Below are 25,310 nucleotides of genomic sequence, written 5' to 3'. Positions count from 1 at the left end.
TAAAATTATCATGAACTCTATGCTGAACTATGGTTTTTATAAAAAAGTTATCTTGTCACGTATTCCCTCCGTTCCAAATTGTAGGTTGTTCCAAATCGTTCATATATATTGTTATGCATGTAGATGTAGTCTATGTCTAGATGTATAATAATATCTATGAATTTAGAAAAACAAAAACGACCTCACATAGAACCGGAGTAATTTATTTTTTCCCACGCAATTACCAGAAAATCTACGCGTACTGGCACACGCTTGCATCGGAATAACTTTCTTCTTGACAATCGCTTTGCGCTTCAGCATCTGATCGACCCGAAGCCGTTCGTACGAAGAACCGGGCAGATCTCACTCCTCTTCCTCCCTGTCGGCAGCGCGCGTCCGTCAACGAACCAAACCGGGCAGCCGGGACCGGCAAACCCCCACGGCCCCGCGTCGCCCACGCACGCGCCGGAGAATAATTCGCGCAAAAGCATCGTCGAGAGCTACGGCTCCACTCCCCCCCGTCCGCTGGTACCCAGGACCACTTGACACCACCGGCCAGAGCCTCCCCGGGAAGCAGCCGCCGGCGTAGGGATGGCGTCCATCTCGCGGAATCTCCGGCGATCCCTCGCCCCCGACCGCCTGCGCCGCCTCCACCTCCTCCTCTCCCAGCACCCGCGGGAGTACGTGACGGCGGAGTGCCACCGCCCCGTCGTCCTCCACAAGCGCGGGCCCGACATCCTCCACGACCCCTGGTTCAACCGGGTACGCCTCGGCCCCGCTCCCCGTCCGGGCGCTCGCGGCGGGCGGTGGCGCTCCCTGACTTGACTCGGTCGCGCCTTTTCTGGGGGTTGTGAACTTTCTGATGCTGCTGGCTGTGGCTGCTGCAGGGCACCGCGTTCTCGATGACGGAGAGGGACCGTCTCGGCCTCCGCGGCCTGCTCCCGCCCAACGTCGTCTCCTCACAGCAGCAGATCGACAGATTCAGTACGTGTTCCCCGTCCCGATCAGCCGCCTGGTTGCTTGCGCTGGCTTTTGGGTTCGCCACTCGATGCATGAATCGGCCGCGGGATCTAATTGGATCGGCCGCTGTAGTGTGGGAACGGTATTCCGACGAATGTGGTGTTTGGCGCTGGCTTTGGTGTTGGATCAGTCTCCTGGGGGCTAGTCTGAGGTCTGGAGGTTGAGAAAGTTCAGCTGATGCGGTTAGCATTAGGAGGTCGGGGGTGCAAGTGTCCTGTGATTGTGTATAGAACGGCTGAGAGGTCTTTTGTATGCTCAGATTTCTCTAGAAGCTACGGACAAACAGAAAAGTGTCCCTAAAAGTTGCAATGAAGTATACCATATTTATCACTTGGAAATTTAATTGCAGAAGTTGCACGTTCTTATTTACTGCTAGAGCTAGAGGAGATGCATCAGATACTGCTGGTGCGCTAGCTGGGTGTACAGTAACTCTGTAGGCCATTTTGAAAAGCACCATTACGGAAATATACTGTAACTATGTCCTGCAAATTCACCCTAATTTGTACTTTGGTTACAGTGCTTGATCTGAAACGGCTGCAGAAATATGTGAGAGATGGACCGTCTGATACATATCCATTAGCAAAATGGCGCATCCTCAACAGATTGCATGACAGAAATGAAACAATGTACTACAAGGTTTGTACCTTCACAGCTGTGCCTGCACATTCATGCGGGCACAACCTTAATTTTGTTGATTGTGTACATTCTCTTAGGTTACAATATATTTGATTAACACCCACAATGTGTGGTGGTTATGCACCTTCTGTGTCATCTTTGTTGGTACTGCAGTATCAAACATAGCTGATTGGAACTAGTTGGATCCTACCAGTTGAATTCTACCTTTTTGATATGGTTGCCTTACATTGTCTCATTTTTGTTCGTTAGGTCCTAATAGATAACATTGAGGAGCATGCGCCTATTGTCTACACACCAACCGTTGGACTTGTTTGCCAAAACTACAGTGGTTTGTTTCGACGGCCTAGGGGAATGTATTTTAGTTCAGAAGATCGTGGGGAGATGATGTCCATGGTGTACAATTGGCCAGCTGATCAGGTATGCATCAGTCCTTGTACAGTGTCCCCTTACTAATTGATCTTTCTGTAATTGAACTATTCCATTGCCTTTAAGGTATGATACAGTTGGTTTAAGGTAGTCTACTTTTCAGTCCTTTGCCTTTTGGAGATCTAAAAAGACAAAATTATCTGAAGAAAATTTCTTTCAATTCCAAGCAAATAAAAATTGGTTAATCGGTCAATCTTTTGCAGGTTGACATGATAGTGGTGACTGATGGAAGCAGGATTTTGGGCCTCGGTGATCTGGGGGTGCATGGTATTGGCATTGCTATTGGAAAATTGGATTTATATGTTGCTGCTGCTGGAATAAATCCTCAAAGGGTATGTTGAAAGGTTCTCTAGGACATTTCAGACTCCCCCCTTCTCTTCCATTTTTGATTCTACAGTAAACTGAACAAATTTTTGGCAATCAAATAACAAAGTACTCACGTGATATAACCTTTCAAGGATTGGGATTGTTCTTTTGTTGCTTTGGTGTTGCTATTTGAGTGGAGTCAATCTGATAATTTAAAAAATCTCAAAGAAACATGTCCATGCAAGATATTAGTTTAAGAACTATTTGACATCTGAGTGGATTTTTCCCTATATTGAAACCATGTGTTTCTTAATGAAACAACAATAGCTTGTGGAGTTCACTAGCTTTGTCTAAAATGAAACTTTCAAGTGATCTACTGTTACTTTTTTTACATGCTTATTATTAATTTTCACATGTTCAAATAGACAGTTCTTTTTTGTAACTTCGATTGCTTTCTTACTTTTTCTAGGTTCTTCCTGTTATGATTGATGTCGGAACGAACAATGAGAAGCTCCTTAAGGATCCTCTTTGTAAGATCTTGGTTGATATTTCTAGTTCTGGATTTACGATACTTAACAGTATTTATTGTCTCTCAAATTCTTAGCTTTGTTTTCACATATTTGTCATATGAAACAATATGGTCACTCTCAAAACATAAAGGAAAAGACAATGTAGCCAATGCCATAACTTTCCATGTTATGGCATGCCTATAATGACACTTATTCAACTGTAGATACACTGGATATTTAGCTAGATATTGGGAAAATCTGTCATGTTATTCTAACTTTTCTTAATTCCTTATAATCCAGATCTTGGGCTACAAGAGCACCGTCTTGAGGGAGATGAATATGTCTCAGTCATTGATGAATTCATGGAAGCTGTTTTTACTCGCTGGCCTAATGTTATTGTACAGGTGCTATTTTGCCATCCTATGCTTCATTTGGTTAACCTTTTCATTACATGAGGCTCAATCTGGAACAGTATCACAAATACTTTTCTTGTGTTTTTGTAGTTTGAGGATTTCCAAAGTAAATGGGCCTTTAGGCTGTTGCAGCGTTACAGAAAGACTTATCGCATGTTCAATGATGATGTTCAGGTCAGTCCTAGTTTGTGCAAATTTGTTCCTAAGATGTTCATTAGGTTTCTTTGTCTTTATGAGATATGAACTCTGTACTTTCTTTGTGACGCTGGCTAACAGACGGCATCTGCAAAAATTCATTTTATTGTCATTTTCAGTTCATGAATACCTCTGAATATGTAAGCACTAACCAGTATTTGATGCATAGTTTATACCACATCAAAGTTAGCAAATTTGATCTAGTGTGGCTAGCGTTTGCTTCATGTCTACAACTGTGGCTCACTACACTTTGATAAGCATGTGGCCCACTCATCACTCGCATATTTTCCAGCCAAATGTTTCCCCAACTGTGGAGAACTTGTTCTCCATAGAACATGTGGCGTACCAACTTTGCCATCATGTTTGTGGCAATATGTTGCTGGCAACCAAGCATGACCTAGCTTGAGGGATGGTGTTGCACAATCTATATATTTATCAAGGGACTGAGCATGGTGAAACCTGATGTAGTAATCACTTTCAAACATTGGCAATACTGTATCTTCACAGGATACATGTGCTCTTCACAATGCATGTTCTAGCTCTAGTTACAATATTCGTCAACATGTCTTCATGTTCAAGCCTTTACAAGTCAAATAATGCTTGAGTTTTTGACTTTTGCATTGTATTTGCTGGATTCACAAACTTTTCATTCCAGTTAGTATATTCCATATTTATCAAGACCTCAAGAAGAGTCAATGTATTGCTCTTGAAATGACTGTTCTTTGTGCACAAAGGGAACTGCTGGTGTTGCAATAGCTGGCCTTTTAGGAGCTGTACGGGCACAAGGAAGGCCAATGATAGATTTCCCAAAGCAAAGGATTGTTGTTGCTGGTGCTGGCAGGTCTGAAATGCTCTCAATCCTTTTTCACTCAGTATAGAATTAGAGTATACATGCTAAGTGGTTCATGGCAACATCGGCAGTTTTTTTTCTGATAACTTATTAGTTAGCATATTCAGTTCAAAAAGAATCTTGGAAATACGAGTAATGTTAACACTGATATTCTTGCAAAAGAAGTATTACCTCTACAATATCTTACTTTTTACAGTGCTGGTATTGGAGTGGTGAATGCTGCAAGCAGAACCATGGCAAGAATGTTGGGAAACAATGAGGTTGCTTTTGAGAGTGCGAGGAGCCAATTCTGGATAGTTGATGCCCATGTAAGCTGGATAACCAAGAACCCTTTAACAATTAACGCATTTGCAGGGTTGCCTATTATTTTATCCTATCCATTCCATACCACCTGTATTTGGAATGATAATCTGAGTAGAAAGAATGGCATGGGTACTCTTATGCTCTAAGAAAATTAACTAGATCAACACTATTGTATCTATCATGTCAGTGAGAGTGCCTCCTTGCTCATGTAACAATTGATTAGCTATATACCCAATCATTCAACATGTGACCTAGTTTTTCCCCGCAAAAAAAATGTGACCTGTTTTTTCTTGCTAAGTTTCGCACAAACCAGTTGTCTGTACTTAGTGAACAGAAGACCTGATTTGCGTTTTCCATTATGCAGGGTCTAATAACAGAAGACCGTGCAGACATTGATCCAGATGCACGACCTTTTGCTAGGAGAAAGAGTGAGCTTGGTCACCAGGGCCTAAGTGAGGGGGCAAGCTTAGTTGAAGTGGTACTGTCTAATCTTGTACATTATGCTGTTATAAGCATGATAACTGGTAACCATTTCTTAAAGGATGAATTGCCACATTTTGTGAAGGGATATGTATTCCCAAAAGAATTTTCTAATATGGACCCGATTCATTACTGCAACATTTATTTAACTTATTGGCAAAGCTTTTTCTTTATTATCACCCTTTCCAAGGAGACCAAAGTATGAATCTAGGTTTGAAAAGTTTTGGAGAATAAACTTAATATTTCTCCATGACAAATACTAAGGAGCATCCATTGCTCACTGCTGTGATGCAGCACCGCATACAAAATGACATCGCCTTATGACTTTTAACACTGTTTATCTGTGGTCCAGAGCTAATGCCATTTCATGTGGTGTTAGATGGCTCAGTTAATAGTCCACTTGTGGTTTTCTGTTATTTCTGGATTTTCTTGTCTGACACTTTTCTAGCTTTCCTTTGAAGATTAACATTTATGAAATATCTTAATTATCAGTTTATGTATCATGTATGTATGTTACAAAAATTCAAATTTGACTTAACGAAGTGGACTTCAGCTCATGAATGAATAACATTAGAATGATGCAGAATATTTTGTTTGGTACCTTGTCTGTTGTGCAGGTTAAAAAGGTGAAGCCTGATGTCATACTTGGATTATCTGCAGTTGGTGGTTTGTTCTCGAAGGAGGTTAGTTGCATGTTAAGGGAATGACAGAGGATCTCCAATTAAGATCCACTGGTTTGAAAATCAACTTTAAAAATTACAAGATTACAAACATAAACCAAATCTGCAGAAAATTGCCTTTTCCATCTATTCTTATTGGGGAAGGATACTTTCAAACAAACAAGTCTTCATATTACTATTACACTTATTAAATAGTTGCAACTTAGGAAAAAAAAGGCCTCCTGCAAATCCTATGCTTGTCCCAAGCTGTAGGCCTTGCATCATGACAAGTTGACTACATGTGCTCTAGACGTTGCACCCACCATTTTTAGATTTTGAAAAGCTACAAAATGTTGAAGTGAATGCTCATCGTAGGGTATTTGTACCTTCAGGTTCTAGAGGCACTAAAAGATTCATCCTCTTCGAGACCGGCAATTTTTGCAATGTCAAACCCAACTAAGAATGGTTTGTGCTTTGTAATTTTGCTCCGATGTTTATTGTTTGTCACTTCTCTTATCTAATTCTGCAATCATTCCATTTGTAGCTGAGTGTACACCTGGAGAAGCCTTTTCAATTCTGGGTGAAAAAGCCATCTTTGCTAGTGGAAGCCCATTCCATGATGTGGATCTTGGTACCTCTTCCCACTCATAGTCATCGTGACTCGTATTCATATGCAATTTTCATTTTCAGTTGTAGGATCTCAATTTTTTTCTTATATTAGACTCAGACATTAATGATTCTTACAGGTGATGGGAAGATTGGCCACTCCAATCAAGGGAATAACATGTACCTCTTTCCAGGGTTAGATCATTATCTTTACGCTATGCAATTGAATTTATTCTTGTGAAAAGTATGATTTCATTTTTTTGGGTTCATTGTTGTGCAGAATAGGGCTAGGAACCCTTCTATCCGGTGCTCGGGTTATCTCTGATGGAATGCTGCAGGCTGCAGCAGAACGGTGACTCCCTTGACCTCCGAGCACCTTGTAACACATTCGGGTTACGTATTTACATCTATAACTGTTTTCATTACTATGTAAATTTTACTGTAGTTTGGCTTCATACATGGAAGAAGAGGAGGTTCTCCAAGGGATAATTTATCCTCCAATCTCCAGGTTTCATAATTCTAATTCCGATTTTCCTGTTTGTGTTGTATGATATGCCTTCTAATATGTTCTACATGCAGAATACGTGACATCACTAAGGAGGTAGCAGCAGCAGTTGTGAGGGAGGCGGTAGCAGAGGATCTAGCTGAGGGATACCGTGACATGGATGCACGTGAGCTTGCACGACTCAGTGAGGTGGTTAATCTCTCCACTTCCCAAGCGAAGTACATTTTGGTCATATCACGTATTACTTTGTTGACCTTGAACTCATTGTGATACAGGAAGAAACCGTTGAATATGTCAAGACGAACATGTGGAGTCCCGTCTATCCAACAATAATATACAAGACAGACTAGAGAGCTCTGTTTGCTATTTCGCATATGTTCATGATCATGTACAATTTACTTTAGGCTGCACTCTGTATGTTACTTCAGAAGTGTAGGTATGCTAGTTATAAAGCAAGCAGCCTTGATTGTTTTCGTGCATCTGCCACGTGGTAGGTCAAAGGTATTGATCTCAGTTTCAACTGAATTTAGTACTACCAGAGGTTAGGCCTATATTATGGGCTCCGTTTCCTGACGCATCTCCAATGAGCTGAACATTTTTCTACTTCAAATGTCAGCTGTAGCGTGGCTGGAACCCCACTCCATTTTTTCTCGAACGTCAGTATGCTGTGTGTACATTTGAACACAGATCAAGTAACAAAACCATAGGTTTACCTGTGACATTCGGTTCTGATTGCTTACTTGTCGAAAAATATTTGATGTTTGCCTCGTTCTTTATAGTTTCTTACTACACCAGCTGTATGGGTATTCTTGCCTCATCAGTACTTGCAATTTGCTGCTATGACTTGTCTGCTGTCCACAGTGGCGATCCGTGTCCACCCGATGGTGAATGGATACATCCTGCCAGTTCAGGTCTGTAGCCGTCCTGTTCATGGAACTCCATCTGTACAACCGATGGTGTGAGGATCTGTTAATTCCTTGGAACACGCTGCTTTACCAGACCTTTCCCTCTCAAGATAGGAACTGTTCCAGAACTGCACTACAAAGGGTAAGGCAAACCGTGCTGTTACTGTTTCTTATCGTACCTCATGTCACCCCATGTACACATTGCCATTTGGTTCCGGGTGGTTGAGTTCTAGTAGTGCTATCCATGTCAGCTATGATGCGATGTAGGTGAAGATACCTTGTGGAGTTGTGGTTCAATGGAGAATTCCTTTTTGGATGCGTGGTCTCTTGTAGTCGTAGCAGCCAGCCTGGTTTAATCTTGCCAACCTGAGTTGATCATACCACTAAGGTGAATTGTGAAGATGCCTAGATCTGGATCTGGTTCATACTCGGGTTTTCTGGTAAAGCTGTGGACTTAAGCATATGCTTATTTTCGCTCGAGCATGAGTTATCTTGTTGATTTTTGTGCAGACTCGGGAATTATGCTTATGGTGATCATTTTTTGTTTGTTTTAACAGTTTTTTTTATCATCTTTTGGGAGAAAGCAATATTCTTCGATGGGTTCCACAGGTGGGTTGCGTTGGATATTGCTTGTCGATGGACTTCCGCGTGCACTGTGCAGAAACGGTTTGCGCCTGTTTCTTTCAACATCTAGTTGGCAGGAAAGCACTTGGCCTTTCCAAAAGGGAGGGATGGCTTGGACGATTTGCTGTCTACTAGTTCCCTTCAGCTCTCCGAACTTGGTCAACTTTCTTGCTCTGCGCGAAGCATCTCGCGCCTCTTTATCCCAGTCTCGTCCTCTGTTCCTTGTTTTTTCCGTTGATACAGCTGGCAATGTTGAGTCGCAGCATGCCTGATTGCAGTCTTGATGGCTGTCAACTTCCTACGTGGTTGGGTAATGCTCGTTAGTTTGGTTATATTGTTTTTAAATATATGTCATTTAGGACATGTTAATTAGCCTTAAACATCATATATTTAAAAATAACGGGCCATTTCATTTCATTTGTTTATTTACGTTGCTGAGAGATTTTTATTTGATGTGATGCTCACCAGTCGTCACAACAAACGGTAAGACGCTCTCAGGTTAATCTAACAAAAAAAAACAATCTTTTACAGGCCACAATGCCAAAAAAAAACCCGTGAAAATAGATCGTATGATCTTAGAAGTTACCACGCATTCCACGTATTGTTCTTGGAAAATTCTACTTCAGAGTGTGTGTATGTATCAACCATTGAATACTTTTTCTTTAGATGGATGCTTGGGTACCAAGGGGGTGAAAAATCTGTCCGTGGATCTAACCGAAGGGTTCAAATACCAAATAAAATAGTTCGTATTTGAATCCGGATATTCAATATCATATTAGTATCAAATCCGGATACTTAATGTCGAAAATTTGATGTGACATTATCCGCATCTATATTTGTATCTGTACTGTGTCCAATCCCGTATTCATCCCTGAGAACCATGCTATATTCGCTCTTTGTGTTTGCAGCGTGAAAACATATTCGGCCGCAAAACAAAGTGACTTCCAACGAACTACGGTATGCTTAAGCTTAATCTTAGGCGTGACAATATTAAGCTCAAAACTACCTTAGACCTGGCAATCAAGCAAAACATGCCGTTATGAATCGTCCCTGTCATATTCAAATCAAACACTTACTGGCAGCAACTGCCGTTCTGCATCAGTCCTTTTGGGAATAACTCTTTCAAGACAGGATAGCACTCCTTTGGTTTGGGATATACCTGTCGGTTCAAAGACCTGCAGGACGTGCGGGCAAATTGGTTACACGTCCTACAGCCTACAACATCAAAACTGCAATTAGCATGCAGGCAGATCAAGCTTAAACAAAAATGAAATATCCTGTTCTACGTAGACGAAAGTTTTATTTATCAGTTGTAAAAGTCAAATTCCAAAACCAAACTCTCCAGACACGGGAACGGAACATTTCTAAAACAATGAGACCCTGGAAACAGAACTTCCAGACAGCGCCTACTTCCTCGAGAATGAAGAAAGGAATCACAAGGACTCAGGCACGTGTGCACTCAGAGAAGCATATTCAACAACAGCATTGGCATCCCCATCCATTCAAAACCAAAAGTTTCCAGCTCGTAACTCGTGAGCAGCCTAAGGGGAGGCACCTCAAGTTGAGCACTATAAATACATGACTCCATCTCTCATCTTATATATATGTACAATACAATCTTCTAAGCCTTGTTCGTTCGTCTCTGTGCCACAGATGGCTTTTCCCATGCACTGCCTCTCAGCTTTGCTTTATCTGTTTGCACTCATCTCCAAGGCTACTGCAGATGCAAATTTCACGGTGTCAAAAGCAGTACACTACCCCAACTCTGATACACGAGGGACCGAAAGTAAGTAACACGTAAGCAGTAATCTAAAGAGAAAAGTTTGCTAGGTTACCAGACTTCTGTGTAAATATTTATGTAAACCCTATACCAAAGGACAATTAAGTTTCTAACAAAGATTTTTCAGCTGGAGCATGTGAATATGGTGCATTTGGGGCAACGCTCAACAATGGAGATGTTTCAGCATCAGCAAGTCTATACAGGAATGGGGTAGGCTGTGGTGCATGCTACCAGGTAAATTCATTTCCGCCAGCAGTAGTTGTGTAAACTACGAAACATAACTCCTTTGATCAAACTAAGATTGTTTGTGACTGCCAACAGGTTAGGTGCACAAATCCTCACTACTGCTCCCCAAGTGGAGTGACAATCGTGATCACAGACTCTGGGGCAAGCAACGGGACTGACTTCATCCTGAGCCAGCACGCCTTCGCTGGGATGGGGCAGAACAAGGACGCTGGTGCAACACTGCTGAACCTTGGTTATGTTGGAATTGAGTACAGGAGGTGCGTGCATAAAAAGCATGGCTTAAGCTTTGAACGATGTGCCTACTTGCTTTATTTACAAGGCAAATAAGCTGAAAATTACAACATAAATGATCTTGCATAATGAGTTAATGACACAACTGAGGCATGTTGAATTTTTCGTGGTTTCTCCCAACTTCAGGGTTCCATGTATCTACCCAGGCAAGAATATTATATTCAAGATTACTGAGAGCAGCCATTTCCCTTACTATCTTGAATTTGAGATATGGTACCAACAAGGCAACCAGGATATTATTGCAGTCCAGCTTTGTGAGGTAAACAGTAAACATTGCAGATCATGTAGAAAAAAGGCAGGAAATTTTATGATCATTCAGAAAGATTTAAATATGCAGGAACTTAAAATGAAATATTTAGTTCTAAATACCTGTTGATTGATGACTGAATGCAGACTGTGAACCTGACATGCCAGCTTCTGGGCCGAACTCATGGTGCAGTATGGGCTGCTATCTCCCCACCAAATGGCCCTCTGAACATAAGGATGCTATTTAGCAGCGGAGCTCCACATCGCGGCGACCAGAAATGGCTGGTTTCCACAAGCACAATACCACAGAACTGGACAGCAGGAGCCACGTACGATTCTGGGGTCCAAGTGCAGCTGCAGTAGCTATAATTGAATATACAACAGGATTATATAGCTAGTTATGATGATTGATTGTTACCTTGCATTCTGATCAAGTACGCTCTTGCGACATATTTATTGTAATTTGTTAAGGTTGTGGTGCCTATATATCAATAATTTCTCATGGAAGAATAAACAAAGTTTTCAGAACAATTGAGCAGCTCTCTTACCACTTCGACTAGAACTAGAACCATCTTTAAAAAAAGGGGCAGTTCTTATTTGCCAGGGGAGGACCATGAATCATCACCAAAATGCATGGAGAAAAATGATATTTGATGCAGAGAAGGCACGGGTTCATCAAAATTGAATATGATTAGCAACACAATTACATCAACTTGACCACAGATAAATACTGTACACCACCATGCTTAAACCAATGTTCAACTCAATTTACAAAGGCAGCCCCATTCAATTGTCCACTGTAGTATACAAGTTCTGGCTGAGGAGGATTCCCGGCAATCATGTCAATTCTGAAGTTCTATAAAAGAAACAAACCAAGTTAATTAACTTTCAAATAATTATAGTCAAAATAGCAACAAGATTTCCTAATTCATTTATACTTGAGAAATTAAACATCTGTTAGAGGAAAAGCCTAAACACCACAAAGTTTCAATCTTGTGGACAAACAAAACCTGAGTTTAAACTAGTTATAACAGAACATACAGGCACAAGCAAGTACTAAGAAGGGAATCACTATGTGTGTAGGAAATCTGGTTAGACATTAAGTAAAACAATAGACTAAGTCAGCACGTTCCTCGTACATGTAATGTCGTATCAATGAAATGATCTATTAGGCACGGAATTTTTTATAAAGGACATTCCTCTGATGCCACTGCCCCCCCCCCCCCCCCCCCCCCCCCCCCCCCACACGCACGCACACACACACACACACAAAAGGACTATTCTACCACAACTTTTGGTCCATTCTATATGAATCCTTAGAAAATCCAAAAAATTATGAACTTGGAAAACTATATACAGCTATACAATTCTAAGCCTACTGCCATGCCTCCAACCTCGAGGTTGGACTAAAACAGTGAATCCTTTGCAGTTCAAGTCACACTGCAACAAAGTGAATTCTTTAATGTTTAGGTTGTGCAATATCACCTCTTCAGTAAATTAACATGAACTACTTACCAATGTTGCTAGTATGATCTGGACTACAGAATGCAAATGTTCCATCAAAGCCCCATCAGACCTGCCATCACCCACATGATTCCATTCATTAAAAACAGTACAGAATGATGATATGTTGGAAATGTTAAAACATTATAGATTATACCATTTGTTGTCTGTGCAACTGCTCCTGCTTGTGTTGTATGGTCAGGATGTTGGCTGCCTACAAAGGAAATCGCTTGACTGCTTGAAGCAACAGCATGATTTCCCATATCTGGATAGCCTGTCTGTAGAATATCATCAAGATGTTTCAGAAGAACACTTGATTGGCTTTCAATGTACGACATTGCCTCCTCAGATTTGGCAGCCCTTGAAGCAATCAAGCTAGCCAACCGGCACATGTTATTGAATCGGGCTTCTGAGGGAGATCGCATGACACTGCCAGATCCATAGGTAGGTTCCTCCCCAATTTGAACAGAACGGGCATCTTTTCTCCATCTTTTCAAAATGTATTGTTCTGGAAGCTCTTTGATATTCTTGAGATCAAGTACCTTCAGTACATGACAGCATTGAATTCCAACAGCCTCAAACTTCTTGCAGCTACAACTGGCTGAGCCATCTAGTGCATCAAATTTGACAATGCTCTCTGATGGCTTCTCATCAAGCACAATTTTATACTCCGAGATTGTGCCAACCACACCACAGGGGAAGGACATGCAATTCATGTAAGCCTCAAACTCACCCTGGAACATCTTGAAAGCTTCAGGTGTATAAGCATTTGACGATTGTTTTAGCATTCGCAACGACGGGATAGGCAAAGTAACCTGGTTGCCATCAACATCAGCATGCAATTTCTTTGATCGATGCTCTTCCAAAATAGCCTCATAACGCCTGAAGAACTGCAGAATATCTTCTTGCTCGCTGAGCTCTCGTTTCAGTTCATTAATCATGTTATCCTTTTGAAGAGTGGTGAGCATATCAGCAGAAAAGATGGTTCTCTGATAAGGTAAAGCCCATTTTTCTTTTTCCATGAACAGCCTGCTGAGCCACTCACTTTCGCTGATGTCATATTTCTCAATTAGCTTCTCCCATGTTGACAAGAACTCCATCTCGTCCTCATAGTCAAAGAGACAATGGCTCAAAGAATTGCTGAAACTCTTTGAGCTTTCAAACACCTGCTTCAAGTGTCTCTTTGAATTATGGTAGATATGCCACACGCTTATGCAACGGTTGCTTCCAGGCCAGACCTCTGCTGCTGCAACAGCACACTCAGGACGCTCATCGATGAAAATAGTTTGTGGCTGCCTAGCACGCATAGCATCAGCAAACACCTCAAAGGTCCATTTCAATGACTGAATGCTTTCATCATAGAGTAGTGCTGCACCAAACACAAGTAACTGCTTGTGGTTGTCAACACCAACAAACAACGCAAATGGCCGTCCATAGATATTCAATCCATATGTTGTATCAAAGCAAACAACATCCCCAAAACTCCTGAAGTCAATTATTGATTTCGCATCAGCCCAGAAGAAATTTACAGCAGATTTCCCATCAGGCCCAACCCCTACCGCATAATACACTGAAGGGTTTCCTACCTGCAACTCCTCCAGGTACTGCAATGCCGCGCCAGCATCTCCGAGCTGCACACCCTTCCCTTGCTTCCTTCGATGCAGGTCCCCTGCCCCAAACTCATGTGCTCGAGCCCTCATCTTATGTGACCGCAGCTTATGCACACACTCTGGATTGGCAAGCGGATGGTTATGCTCTGGGAAGAACTTCGCCACACGGTATGTCCGGCAGGGAGTGATCTTGATCACCATTCTCGCCTGGCATCCTGTTCGTGTCGGTGCCGGGCCCGGCCTAGGTGTGCTTGCTGATCCTGCAACACCATTTGCAGGGACTATGGCCCCACCCTCTTGTTTGGCACGGTCACTAACACCCTCGCGGGAACAAACAAAGATCCGCGACACTATCATCCCACGCTTGCGCTTCTTGTAGGAGCGCCGGACACTGAAGCCCACGTGCTCAGCATACCTGTTGTAGAAGACATATGCGTCCTCCTCGGTCTCGAAGTGCATGTCCACATGTGGCCCATCCCTTGGGTCCGGCAATCTTGCCGCAGCAGCTATGCTGTGATGCGACGAGTTTGGTGGCAGTAGGGCCAGAGAAACTGCAGGCGCGGCGGACGCGAGCTGGTGGTTGTGCCCGGCGACGAAGTCGGTGACACGGAAGGCGTTGGCAGAAGGAATGAGCTTGATGGTAAGCGACGCCAGGCAGCCTGTGCGCGACTCCGGGCACCGGGGTGCCGGCGCCGGCGAGGACGAGGACGCGGCTCCGGCGCCAGCAGCCTCGTCCTGTGGCTTCTTGGGCTCCTGGCGGAACCCCTGCTTGGAGCAGACGAAGAGGCGGCGGGTGACGGTGTGCCGCGAGTTCTTGGACTTGTTGGACTTGCGGACGACGAAGCCGAGGCGGGCGGCGTAGGCCTTGTAGAACTCGTACGCGTCGTCCTCCGTCTCGAAGTACATCCCCAGGTACGGGGAGGTGGGGACGTCGGCGTCGGCGTCATTGCCGGCGGCGGAGGTCGATGCGGTCAGGGCGAGGTTGGTGGCGGCGCCAGAGGAGGAGGGCGAGGAGGAGCCGGAGGAGGTGGGGGACGACGGGGAGGACTCGCCGGAGAGGCGGGAGGGGTCCTCGGCGGCGGACATTAGGGTTTGCGCCAGGGTTTGGACTTTGGAGGAATGAGGGGAGCGAGGAGGGAGAAGGGGACCTAGTGGTCGGAGGGATCGCCTGCGGAGGCGGCGGCTGTGGGTCGATGTGTGTGGCTGAGCTTCCCGCGACAGGGGAGCAGTTGTGCTGCGACGTGTTGGTGCTGGCCGAGTCCCTTTAGAGCATTTCCAGTCAAAATTTTGAGATGATGTCGCTCAAATTTTTTTGAGATGATATTGAAGTTATAAAAATTGCCTATCTTACAACAACTAAAGATCTATGGTTTTTCCTGATGTGCTGCTATTCCTGTGGCTCCTTTGCCGCTCACGTTATTCGTGACCGCATCGCCCTTGTTACATTTTATTTAGCAACAAAGCAAGGAAACTAGAATTGCACAGCAATTCAATTACCAAGGAAAAAAAATCTAGTTCCTTTTTGTTAATTTGCAGTTTCCTTTTTATTGAATGAACTTTAACTTTTTTTAATGAACAATTTGCAGATTCCTTTGTGCCACTAATACAGGTCAAACATTTTTAGCAATTGTAACCAGAAAGCACACTAGATGACACTGACCAATTTGAAGGGATAAAATTTCCAAATACATCCTTCTTGATATACTGATGTTCCATTTCTATGCCAAACTGAAATATAAAATTCCAACGTTTTTCCATCCTGACAATAAATGTCGTCAACCCTAAAAGACGCAGAGATGGCTGTATTTCCCAAAATTGCATATAAGTTTACAAGGTTCTCAAACACAGCTAAAGATTATCAAAGAAAAAAAAGAGAATCACTGTACAAATTCTAGATACAGTATCCCCAAACTTTGGATGATTTCCTCTACTCCAAGCTGCTTAAAGCCCCACATTGTGAGTTCCTCCATCGATGACCCCTTGCTCTGCCGATGAATTCAAATTCTGTCCAGAATTTGCATATTGAGGCCGAAGCATATAAAAACTCAGCACAATATGGCAATCCCAGGGGCACAACAAAATATTGACCAATCCAGTGCAAAGCCCACCATGCGTGTAAATAAAGTTGGTCCGAACATAACTGCTCGTGGCCTCGTGGGAATCCATGGGCAACTGCACCGTAGCCAGTGTGCCATGGCATGCCAAAACCTGCCATGACATTGGAGCTCCTCTGGGCATAAGAGATCTCAGCTCAGTGCGTGTGGGGCTTACTTGCCATAAAAGCGTGCCCCTGCTTCTCGCCTCAAGCCAGCTCAGTGAGAAATAGTGCCCCTCCATGCAATGCTTTGGTCTATGTGGTAACTGGCAACTGGTTTGAATGGTTCGACACAATCAGCTGGGAGGCAGGGGCAATTTGATCTTTTTGTCAGAGCATAGTCAGCAAAGAGGAGGCAATGAACAGTTAGTGGCATGGCATGCTTTCCTGGCGCCAAGTCATCAAATGCACCCAACTTGCAAATGCAAAGGATCAAAATAAACCTTACGGGACAAAGTGAACCTTTTGCTAAACTTGAGGGACCAAAATGGTTACTAACCCTATTTATTTAATACCTGCCCATGACCTGAAAGCTCGGACATCTTCAATCCTTTTGTTCTGAGCTTCAGTTTTGTCATGCAGGGAGTTCAAATTCCTATACAGGTTCTTGTGTAGCTTCAGGAAGACATGCCTGTATTTCCACTTGTCGCAGTGAATATTATGTTTTGACATGTAACTAATGACCTCCATCACCCTCGAAAAATATCCACCTTTAAGGAAATTCAAAATCAAGCAATCAAGCAAGTCCCTGTCCACATCTAGCTCTCCATATTCAAGTCTGCGCTTTATTTCTCCCCAAAGCATGGTGATCTCCCTATGCATGTCCATTGAAGAATAACTGCACAGTATGTGGCAAAAAGTATAATAAGTGGGCCTGATATGTTGTTCTCTCATACGCTTATATGTGCAGAGAGCATCTTCCATCATTTTTGCCTTGCAGAAGAAAAGAATCGAATTATTGAACTCTAATGTCAAGTGTCCTTCAGGGTTGTAATGTTTCATTTCTTCAGCCAAAGCAGCAAACAAAGATGAATTAGTGAGAGGCATTTCATCCTTCACTATTTTGGCAATATTCTTGATCGTAAATGGATAATTTGAATGAATATCATCCATGGTAGATGCAATCTTTTGTATCTGCTGGAGAAGCCCATCGAATTCTTCTGACTTATTCTCCTGCTCATATGCTCTCAAAAGAGAAATGTAACTAGTAATCCCGACTTGGATTCCAGCTGACTCTAAATCATCTAGCATTTCGTGAGCAGCATGCAACCATCCCATTTGAATGCATGCATTAACCACATCCAGAGGAGAAATTACCTCTAGATCTTCTTTATGTAACATAATAAAAAGGCTAGATAATGCATGCATATTCCTTGATTTCACACAACCTACAATAAGTTTAGCAAGAGCCTTTTCTGTATGAAGAAGATTTCCATTAGTAAGGACAACAAGGCCAAATTGGCTTTCTGTACCCAAAACAAAGCTCCTGTCAACTTTTCCGGGATCAAACATTATTCTATATCCGGTTTTCAGATTTCCAGATCCAATTTGTATTATACCTTGTTTCTGTAAACCATTGGGAAAGAAAACACTAGGTTTTCGTTGCTGATGCAGATTGATTAAAAATTTTGCAGCAGCATCCATGTCATTATATTTGAAATGCAGGCTCAATAGACTGTCAAAAAAATGCTGGTAGTACTGAAGAAATGGCAAAGATGTTAAAGAGTCGATGCTTCTTTTCATTTGTATCAACTCATCTCGTTGCCCAACCATCTCAAAGACACGGCTAGCAATCACCACTGTATTTACATCGGCCACAACTCCGACCAATGACATCAGTTCCATTATTTTCTGGGCCTTGATAATGCATTTAAAATTCACACATGACTCCAAAACCATATTGAACAAGGTGGCATTGTTCTTTATTGGATCAAGTTTTTTCATTTCCCGTCTATCTGTAACTTGGTCCAAGAAACTCTCACAGGTCTCAATCATAACATCAGTGACAAGATAGGATCCAACCTGTGACTTCAACATATGCAGAAACACCATGCTCAGTATATCAACATCAGGGAGCTTTCCACTCTCCAATATGATCCTCAGGACCATGGAGGCTGGAACAGGCATCTGATCTCTCGCAAGAGCCAACGCTAGCCTCATCAGTGAGCCACAGTTGAGAACATTGCTGTTAATTTGATGAACTGAGAGAACCAAGTCAAATGCCCTCTGAAGCCACCTCCGACTAGACATGTAAGACAGCGACACGATCACGCTATTCAGTACCCGCGGCTCAGGAAGACCGTGAAGCTTCTTGTAATTTCCGAATGATTGCAGTGCCTCTTCGACATTGCCATCCTTTAAAGCACCATCTATCTTCCTCAGCAGCGTTTCACGGGACGGCGTTTCCCATGGTAGAACCTTACTGGTGCTTGCAGAAATATACCTATACCTCCTCCATGGCCCATAGTCATTGGCCTGGAACAAGAACACAAGCATGCATCTTATTAGTCACAACGGCAGGTGAACTATGCACAACAGCACAAAGTATACCTCAAATTGTTTCCAAGCAGTGTGGTCTTACAGAAAAGGCAGCTTCCACAGCACGAGGGACGGACGTGAGGCGGCGGTAGCGGTGGCACGCCTGAAACAAGCTCCTCATTGCCAATTCCAAGTGTGGAGATGGAGCTGAGTGTTAATGCCGGACATGAGGGTCCAGCTGAAAACCCGCCCAATTCTTGGGACAAGTAATAGAAGAATAACAACGGGAATGGATGGGGTCAGATCAGCATGGCACCGCGCAGTAATAAATTCGACAAGTAATATGATGGAGAGGAAGAAAGATTATGGCTCGAGAGCTCAATCGCACATCACACCCTGCAGGGAAGCGAATAAAGCGAGTCCGGATGAATACCGGCTCCAAGAAGGTCAAGGAATGGAAAGAGACACTAGCGTCGGAGTTGCGAGGGAGGACTCAAGGCGGCGGGCTCCTGTGGGCGAAGGGGCGGACGCCTGTCCCGGAGGGCGGCGGCGTGCCCGGCGGCGCCGGCGAAGTAGAGGCCGAGAGGGTTTCTTCGGTGTGAGCCGAGACGAACGGGGGAAATGCGCAGCCGTCGGATCGCGCCTCAGCACCCGCAGCCGTGCGATCAGGTGTGTCGCCGCAAGAGGCAAAGCCGCTGGCTGGGTGGGCCCCAGCCTCCAGGTCCACCCCTTCTCTCTCCTCCGGCCTTCGCCCCTCTCCCTCTCGTAGTCTCTCCCCCTTTGCTCTCGAGCCGCATCTGCTTCGCCTCGTCGCCGCTGCGCTCACCTAGCAGCGACCGGCGTCATCGTGACCTCGACGTACGCGCGCCTCCCCTCGCCGGAGTTGGAAGGTAAAACCCCAACCCCCCTCCCCCCCTTTCTCCAGTAAAATTGCTATTTTTATTCAGTTCAAAGCTTCCTTGAGTGTAAGTTTAGGTTCCGAGTTGCTTCAATCCCATTCCATTTTTAGTTGAAAAATCGAGCAGAAAGTTTCGCGTTTCAAGCTAAAAGGTTTAGATTCTTGGTTTCCATAGGGTGAAATCCCAGTTCGATCTGTATGCTGAGAAGGCAATGCTTTTTCGTGTTGAAATTGAAATAGTGGGGTGGGACAGACGGCGGCGCGCTCGCCGTTGGTGCCGCCAGAGACGTGGATGGAGGCTGGATAGCATATGAGAGGCGGGGAGCCGGAGCTCCCATCGGCTTGGCTAGCGGCTATTGCACGTCTATTACTGAGACCTTTACCTACTTTATAAGCCGATTTGGGTGAATATGTCAATAGAATGCTTCAAGTTTTGCTGTACTTCAGGATGCAGCTTTCTGTTATGGTACCACTGAGTGATGGCACAGATCACGCCATGGACTCCATGGCACGATCTGTGTTCAGGACCAGCTGGTAGTATTGTTAAGATTTGTGTTACACCACTCAATCCCAGGTTTAAGACAAAAAAGAGTATGTGTTCAATTAGATTTGTTGGCTGCAGGCTAGGGTGGGTATCTGCCATATGGCAATCTCCATTCCGCGCCACGGCAATTCACTGATTCCCTTCCCCACAAGTGGCGTTTGTGCATTGCAGCATCATCTCTATTTCCCTGGCTCTTGGATTAGTCCCTAGCAGATTCACCTCCTCCCTGGCGCTAGCGTGTGTTGCAGGAGATGCACCATGTCGTAGTGCTACATGGCTTTGCTGCCTCATGGAAGGAACCTACTTCAAGGCTTCATTGATGCAAGTGATTAGTCCATTATGATTTAGGAACTTGACTTTGGGTGTGTTTGGTTTGGGGGTTTATCTGGGTTGGGACGAGTTCGACCCACATGAACCCGCGTTTGGTTGCAAAACGAAGTGGGTTGGGTCCATCCCTGAGGGAAATATTCCCCTCAGATGCAGGTCGAATGCATCTGCCCAAAATGAGCGGACGCACTCGACCCAGATGGACGTCGTTGCTCTTTGTTTCGGGCGTGGTGAGAGAGAGAGAGAGCGGGGCGCGGCGCGAAGCTACTTCGGTGTGGCGGGTAGCGCGGCGTGGCTCACAGGGAGAGGCAGGGGCGGGCAGCTGGGCGAGCTCAAGCTCCGCCGCCGGCTAGGCGAGGTCGAGTTCGCCGCCGGCTAGGCGAGGTCGAGGCCGCTGCCGCCGGGCGAGGGCACGGGGAGAGGCAGGGGTGGCGGTCAGGGCGAGAACCAGCTCCGCCCACGGGAGCTTCGCCGCCGGCCGTGCGAGCTCGAGCTTCGCCACCCACGAGCCTGCCGCCGCGCTGGGGCTGGACGGCATCCACGCTGCTTCGGAGCTCGGCGGCGTGGGCGTCCACGTCAGTGCGGCTCTTGAGGCGGACGTGCACGTACGGCAGCTGCAACTTGAGGAGGTGCGCGTTGGCGAGCTCCGCGGGGACGTCGCCGCGCTTCAGGCACCAGTGATGCTTGGTCGAGGAAGAAGTGCGGAGGGATGGGCGGCGGTGGCGGCGGAGGGGAGGACGAGGACGATGAGCGCGGTCACCGGTGGCAGTGGGGGTGGTGGCACTGTAGCGGGTGTTGCTGCTGTGCCGGGGGCGACGCGGTGGAGGCCGGCGCCGCCGGGAGGAGGACGAGCCGCATATAGAAGATGAGGCTGACCAGAAAAAAAGAAAAGAAAAGAGAAGGGAAAGGAGGATGACACATGGGACCTATAGATGACAGGTGGGACCCACTGATAAGCGTGGCTAACGGTGTTAGAATGGCATCCATCCTAACCCTCAACCCCTCCAACCAAACAAAAAACTGGAACGGACCCATCCCTCCTAACCAAACATGAGATGGGTTGAACATAACCTAGAAAAGTGGGATGGACCCAACCCATTCCACTTGGTCCCAAAACCAAACACATGCTTTGTGTCTTTAAGTGATTTGCTGCCCTGTTCATCTATGAATTGGGATAAAGGTGCAATGTAAAAGGAAGAAGAAAGTAGCACTTAAGTTGCTACACTATCTAGTACAGAACAAAATCTAGTCAGTTTGTAGCTCAAGATAACATTGAAACACCTTCTGGTCAGTTGGTTGTTTCTTGTTGCATTCTAACATTCTCATTTAGCATGCTGTAATCTGGACAGTTTTGCCCCCTATAAATATGAAGTTCTGGTGTTTTGCCCCTTCAAATTTATATGGCATAAGGAAGTTCTACTGTATCAAGTATCAGCTACTCTGATTACTTTCATAGTTCTAGTCTTCTGGAAGCTTGCTGGCAGCCTGGCACCTTTCTCCTTTTCTTTTCTGCTTATGCCCTTGCTAAATCTTATGAAACAAAGGAGGCACCTTTGCCAATGTGGGAGTAATTGAAGGGCAATGAGGTCACTCCATATACTTCCGTGTTTCCTGTGTACAAGTCTAAAAACAACATATATTTCACCTGGAGGGAGTGTGTGGGAATTTCAGTGACACCGTCTGCTCCAATTTATTCACCATTATATGCGACGATGCACACAGTGCCGTAGTAGGTGTACTATTCATGCTTCTGGTAAGAATATTTATACAAAGTTCATGACATAGTTGCTCTATTTTCAGGTTCACTTGGAAAATTTTGGACCAATGGAAGAGGAAGAGTATAGCACTGAATCATCTAATGAAGAAGATTTGCAAGAAGATGGTGAGAAAGAAGGAAATGCTGCTGAGATTGATGTCTTCAAACCAGTTGATATAGATCCGGCATGTTTGCCAAAAGTAGGGATGATATTTGACTCGGAGGAAGATGCCTTTCAGTTCTATGTGACATACGGTTGTCACGCAGGTTTTGGTATTACAAGAAGATCTAACAATACCTTTGATGGTTTCCGTTATCGCTCTACATTCATATGTTCTAAAGGAGGGCAGTCTAGACTGAGATCTGGTGTGACAAGACCTGCAAGAAAGCGAGGCATGAAGACTGGCTGCAAGGCTAAGATGATCGTGAAGGACGCACATTTTCAGAACCGCTGGGAAGTAATTGTTCTTGAGTTGGAGCACAACCATCCACTGGATCCGAGCTTGCTTAAATTTAAGAGGCATTTGAAGAACTCTCCTTTCTCTCTAAATCCACCTCGTATGTCTGAGTCTGAGGGACCACAGAGCAGCTCAGCTGTTGCACTTTCAGGTAGAGGTGGTGATACTGGTGTAACTTCATCTACACAGGCTGAATTCAGAACCAAGATAGACAGAAATAGGAAATTGAAGCTTGCAGATGGAGACTTAGAGGAACTGTTGAATTTTCTCAACAAAATGCAAGACCAAAACCCTTGTTTCTTTTACAGTTTAGATATGAATGAGCAAGGGCAGCTAAGGAATGTCTTTTGGGCGGATGCCAAATCACGCAGTTCATACAATTACTTTGGTGATGTTGTTGCTATTAATGTCACAAACTTTAGTGATCAGTATGATATGCAGTTTGTGTCATTTGTGGGCACTAACCACCATGCGCAGCCAGTGTTACTAGGCTGTGGCCTGCTTGCAGGTAGATCTCTTGGAGCTTATGTGTGGCTTTTCGGTACGTGGTTAAGATGTATGAATGCCAAGCCACCACATTCAATAATTACCAATTACTGTCATGATGTAGCAATAGCTATTAAAAAGGTTTTTCCTAATGCAAGGCACCGTTTTTGCCTTTCGCACATCTTAAATGAGCTTCCTGAAAAGTTGGAAGAAATGGAGAGCAAGGATGAAGTTATTTCCGCATTCACCACACTGGCCTATGATTATGTTACTATGCCTGACTTTGACAAAGAGTGGCAAGATACCATCCAACATTTTCGCTTAGAGGGAAATGAATGGTTGTCTAAACTATATGAGGTCAGGATGCAATGGGCTCCTGTTTATGTGAAGGATTCATTTTGGGCAGGAATGTCTGTCACAGATAGAAGTGATAGTGTTACTGACTATTTTGACGGCTGGTTGACGTCAGGAACCTCTTTGAAAATGTTTGTAGAGCAGTATGAGGGAGCTGTTAAAGATAAGTTAGAAAAGGAATCTTATGAAGATTTAAGATCATCACAGATGAGGCCACCAATGATGACAGGATTACCTGTGGAAGATCAAGCCGCAAAGGTGTACACTGCAGAAATCTTTCAGAAGTTCTTGAATGAAATAGGGCATTCATTTCATTGCAATTATAGTATACTTGACCGGAATGATTCAGTGGTTACATACGTAGTTTCGGAGCATATCAATCAAGCAACCAAGGTAGACTACAAAGTTGTTTATGATAATGTTGAAGATGACATATGGTGCCTCTGCCGGTTGTTCCAATCCAAAGGAATATTGTGCAGGCATGCGCTCACTGTATTGAGGCAGGAGCTTGTGCTGATGATTCCACCAAAATACATCATTCATCGCTGGTGCAAGGATTGTAAACAAACATGTGCTTCCATATCCCAACCTGTCTCAGCGGGTAATCAGGAACTGGGAAGCTACGATGATCTCTACAAACTTGGCCACCAATACTTTGCGGAAGTTGTGGAATTTGGTTCCATGAACTCAGAATCAAAAGAATATGCTTTGTCAATCATGAGGGAAATCAGGGATAAAGTGATCTCATATGAGAAGTCACTAAGAGATCAAAGGGTTGACAGCCATGTTTCAACAGCCAACTTTGCATACAATCCTGTGAACGAGGATTTTACTGATGATGCATTGCCCATCTCTCTTAGTACAAAGGGCTGGGATCTTACTCAAGGCCAGTCCAAGCGTTCCCGCAAGAAGAAGCTGGCGACCCCAACTGTTCTTGATACCTTGAAAAAGAAAACTAAAAGGGCATATAACAAGAGGAGGAATGCCACCGCAAACACTATAAACACAGCAGTCACTGCAACTGACAGCGTAACTGATGCAACAAATGTATGTGATGTTATTAGATATATGTACATTTGGCTAGCAATTATAGTTTTGCTAATATAAAGTTTTCATTTCTTTTTTTATTAGGTCCAGGCGAATCCTGTAAATGAGGGATGGCCGTTAACATCGACGGGTGCTCCGGAAACTTTCCCTTATGGAGTAAGCTCAGAAATAAGCTTTCTGTTTTTGTCTTCTCTTGCTCTTTCAGGAGATGGTTAGCTGGTGTGGTTCACGCATACTGACGCTCTTTTTTGTAGGTGGAGACCATTTCATTTGATTTGTCACAATACAACAATGCGCCAAGCTTCCATTGGCCTGAAAGCAGCAGCAGGTCTCAGCTCCAGTGAGAGGAAGCAGCAAGGCAATTGTAGATCCCTTCCAATAGACTAAGTTCTGACAGTATCATAGCTGGGAAAAACTAGGGGTGATAGATCAGGTCTGACCTTCGTGTTCCGTGCCTCGGAGTTGGTGACCACCAGAACAAAGGTGAAGAAGGAAAAGAGATCACATTTGGTGAAAACCGGCAAAATCAACCATCTTTGAACCATTTTGGTCCAAAGGGGTTTATCCAGTATGCGATGTGCCTCCGCATCTGTCTAATTGCCGAGCTGTACATAATCGTTTCCTTTTTGCTTGGATATTTGCAGCTCCTATTAGGTTTATCTGAACCATGTTAGGTCAGATGCACTCGAATCGATCTCTGATAATTTGACCTGATGTTTCCATGTGTATCCCTGTGAATCCATTTGCAATCAGATGTTTGCTGCTTCTCTGTGAA

At 44.3% G+C, this 25,310-nt stretch overlaps 5 protein-coding genes across 6 annotated transcripts; 3 read left to right on the top strand and 2 right to left on the bottom strand.

Annotated features, from left to right (window-relative positions):
* Positions 1–340: 340 nt before the first annotated feature.
* LOC117844898 (NAD-dependent malic enzyme, mitochondrial) lies at positions 341–7,608 on the top strand. The gene is made up of 19 exons (XM_034725731.2): positions 341–741; positions 867–963; positions 1,517–1,635; positions 1,885–2,052; positions 2,265–2,393; positions 2,837–2,897; positions 3,177–3,280; positions 3,380–3,463; positions 4,219–4,325; positions 4,531–4,642; positions 5,002–5,115; positions 5,735–5,800; positions 6,169–6,241; positions 6,321–6,407; positions 6,523–6,577; positions 6,663–6,734; positions 6,828–6,890; positions 6,962–7,076; positions 7,163–7,608. Exons 1-19 carry the CDS (start codon positions 571–573, stop codon positions 7,235–7,237), a joined length of 1,872 nt encoding a protein of 623 aa, XP_034581622.1. The 5' UTR covers positions 341–570; the 3' UTR covers positions 7,238–7,608.
* Positions 7,609–9,087: 1,479 nt separating this feature from the next.
* Positions 9,088–11,510, top strand: LOC117844901 (expansin-like B1). Its single transcript, XM_034725743.2, has 5 exons — positions 9,088–10,202; positions 10,324–10,430; positions 10,518–10,699; positions 10,860–10,992; positions 11,127–11,510. The coding sequence occupies exons 1-5, from the start codon at positions 9,995–9,997 to the stop codon at positions 11,340–11,342; spliced, it is 846 nt and encodes a 281-aa protein (XP_034581634.1). The 5' UTR covers positions 9,088–9,994; the 3' UTR covers positions 11,343–11,510.
* A 140-nt stretch (positions 11,511–11,650) lies between these two features.
* LOC117844896 (protein FAR1-RELATED SEQUENCE 5) lies at positions 11,651–15,301 on the bottom strand. Its single transcript, XM_034725729.2, has 3 exons — positions 12,640–15,301; positions 12,495–12,555; positions 11,651–11,835 (listed from the first exon to the last, which is right to left on the bottom strand). Exons 1-2 carry the CDS (start codon positions 15,176–15,178, stop codon positions 12,539–12,541), a joined length of 2,556 nt encoding a protein of 851 aa, XP_034581620.1. The 5' UTR covers positions 15,179–15,301; the 3' UTR covers positions 11,651–11,835; positions 12,495–12,538.
* A 566-nt stretch (positions 15,302–15,867) lies between these two features.
* Positions 15,868–19,370, bottom strand: LOC117843053 (pentatricopeptide repeat-containing protein At4g17616). Of its 2 annotated transcripts, none has more exons than XM_034723614.2 (2): positions 18,769–19,370; positions 15,868–18,662 (listed from the first exon to the last, which is right to left on the bottom strand). In XM_034723614.2, exons 1-2 carry the CDS (start codon positions 18,844–18,846, stop codon positions 16,692–16,694), a joined length of 2,049 nt encoding a protein of 682 aa, XP_034579505.1. In that variant the 5' UTR covers positions 18,847–19,370; the 3' UTR covers positions 15,868–16,691. The 2 variants fall into 2 exon arrangements, with proteins under 2 accessions (XP_034579505.1, XP_034579506.1); XM_034723615.2 differs by having other exon boundaries at positions 18,738–19,364.
* A 27-nt stretch (positions 19,371–19,397) lies between these two features.
* On the top strand, positions 19,398–25,310 carry LOC117843052 (protein FAR1-RELATED SEQUENCE 6). Its single transcript, XM_034723613.2, has 4 exons — positions 19,398–19,555; positions 22,235–24,535; positions 24,620–24,691; positions 24,790–25,310. Exons 2-4 carry the CDS (start codon positions 22,259–22,261, stop codon positions 24,877–24,879), a joined length of 2,439 nt encoding a protein of 812 aa, XP_034579504.1. The 5' UTR covers positions 19,398–19,555; positions 22,235–22,258; the 3' UTR covers positions 24,880–25,310.

This window comes from Setaria viridis, chromosome 2, assembly GCF_005286985.2.
Source record: "Setaria viridis chromosome 2, Setaria_viridis_v4.0, whole genome shotgun sequence".
In the NCBI taxonomy this organism is placed as follows: Eukaryota; Viridiplantae; Streptophyta; class Magnoliopsida; order Poales; family Poaceae; genus Setaria; species Setaria viridis.
This window is presented reverse-complemented; position numbering and strand designations above follow the sequence as displayed.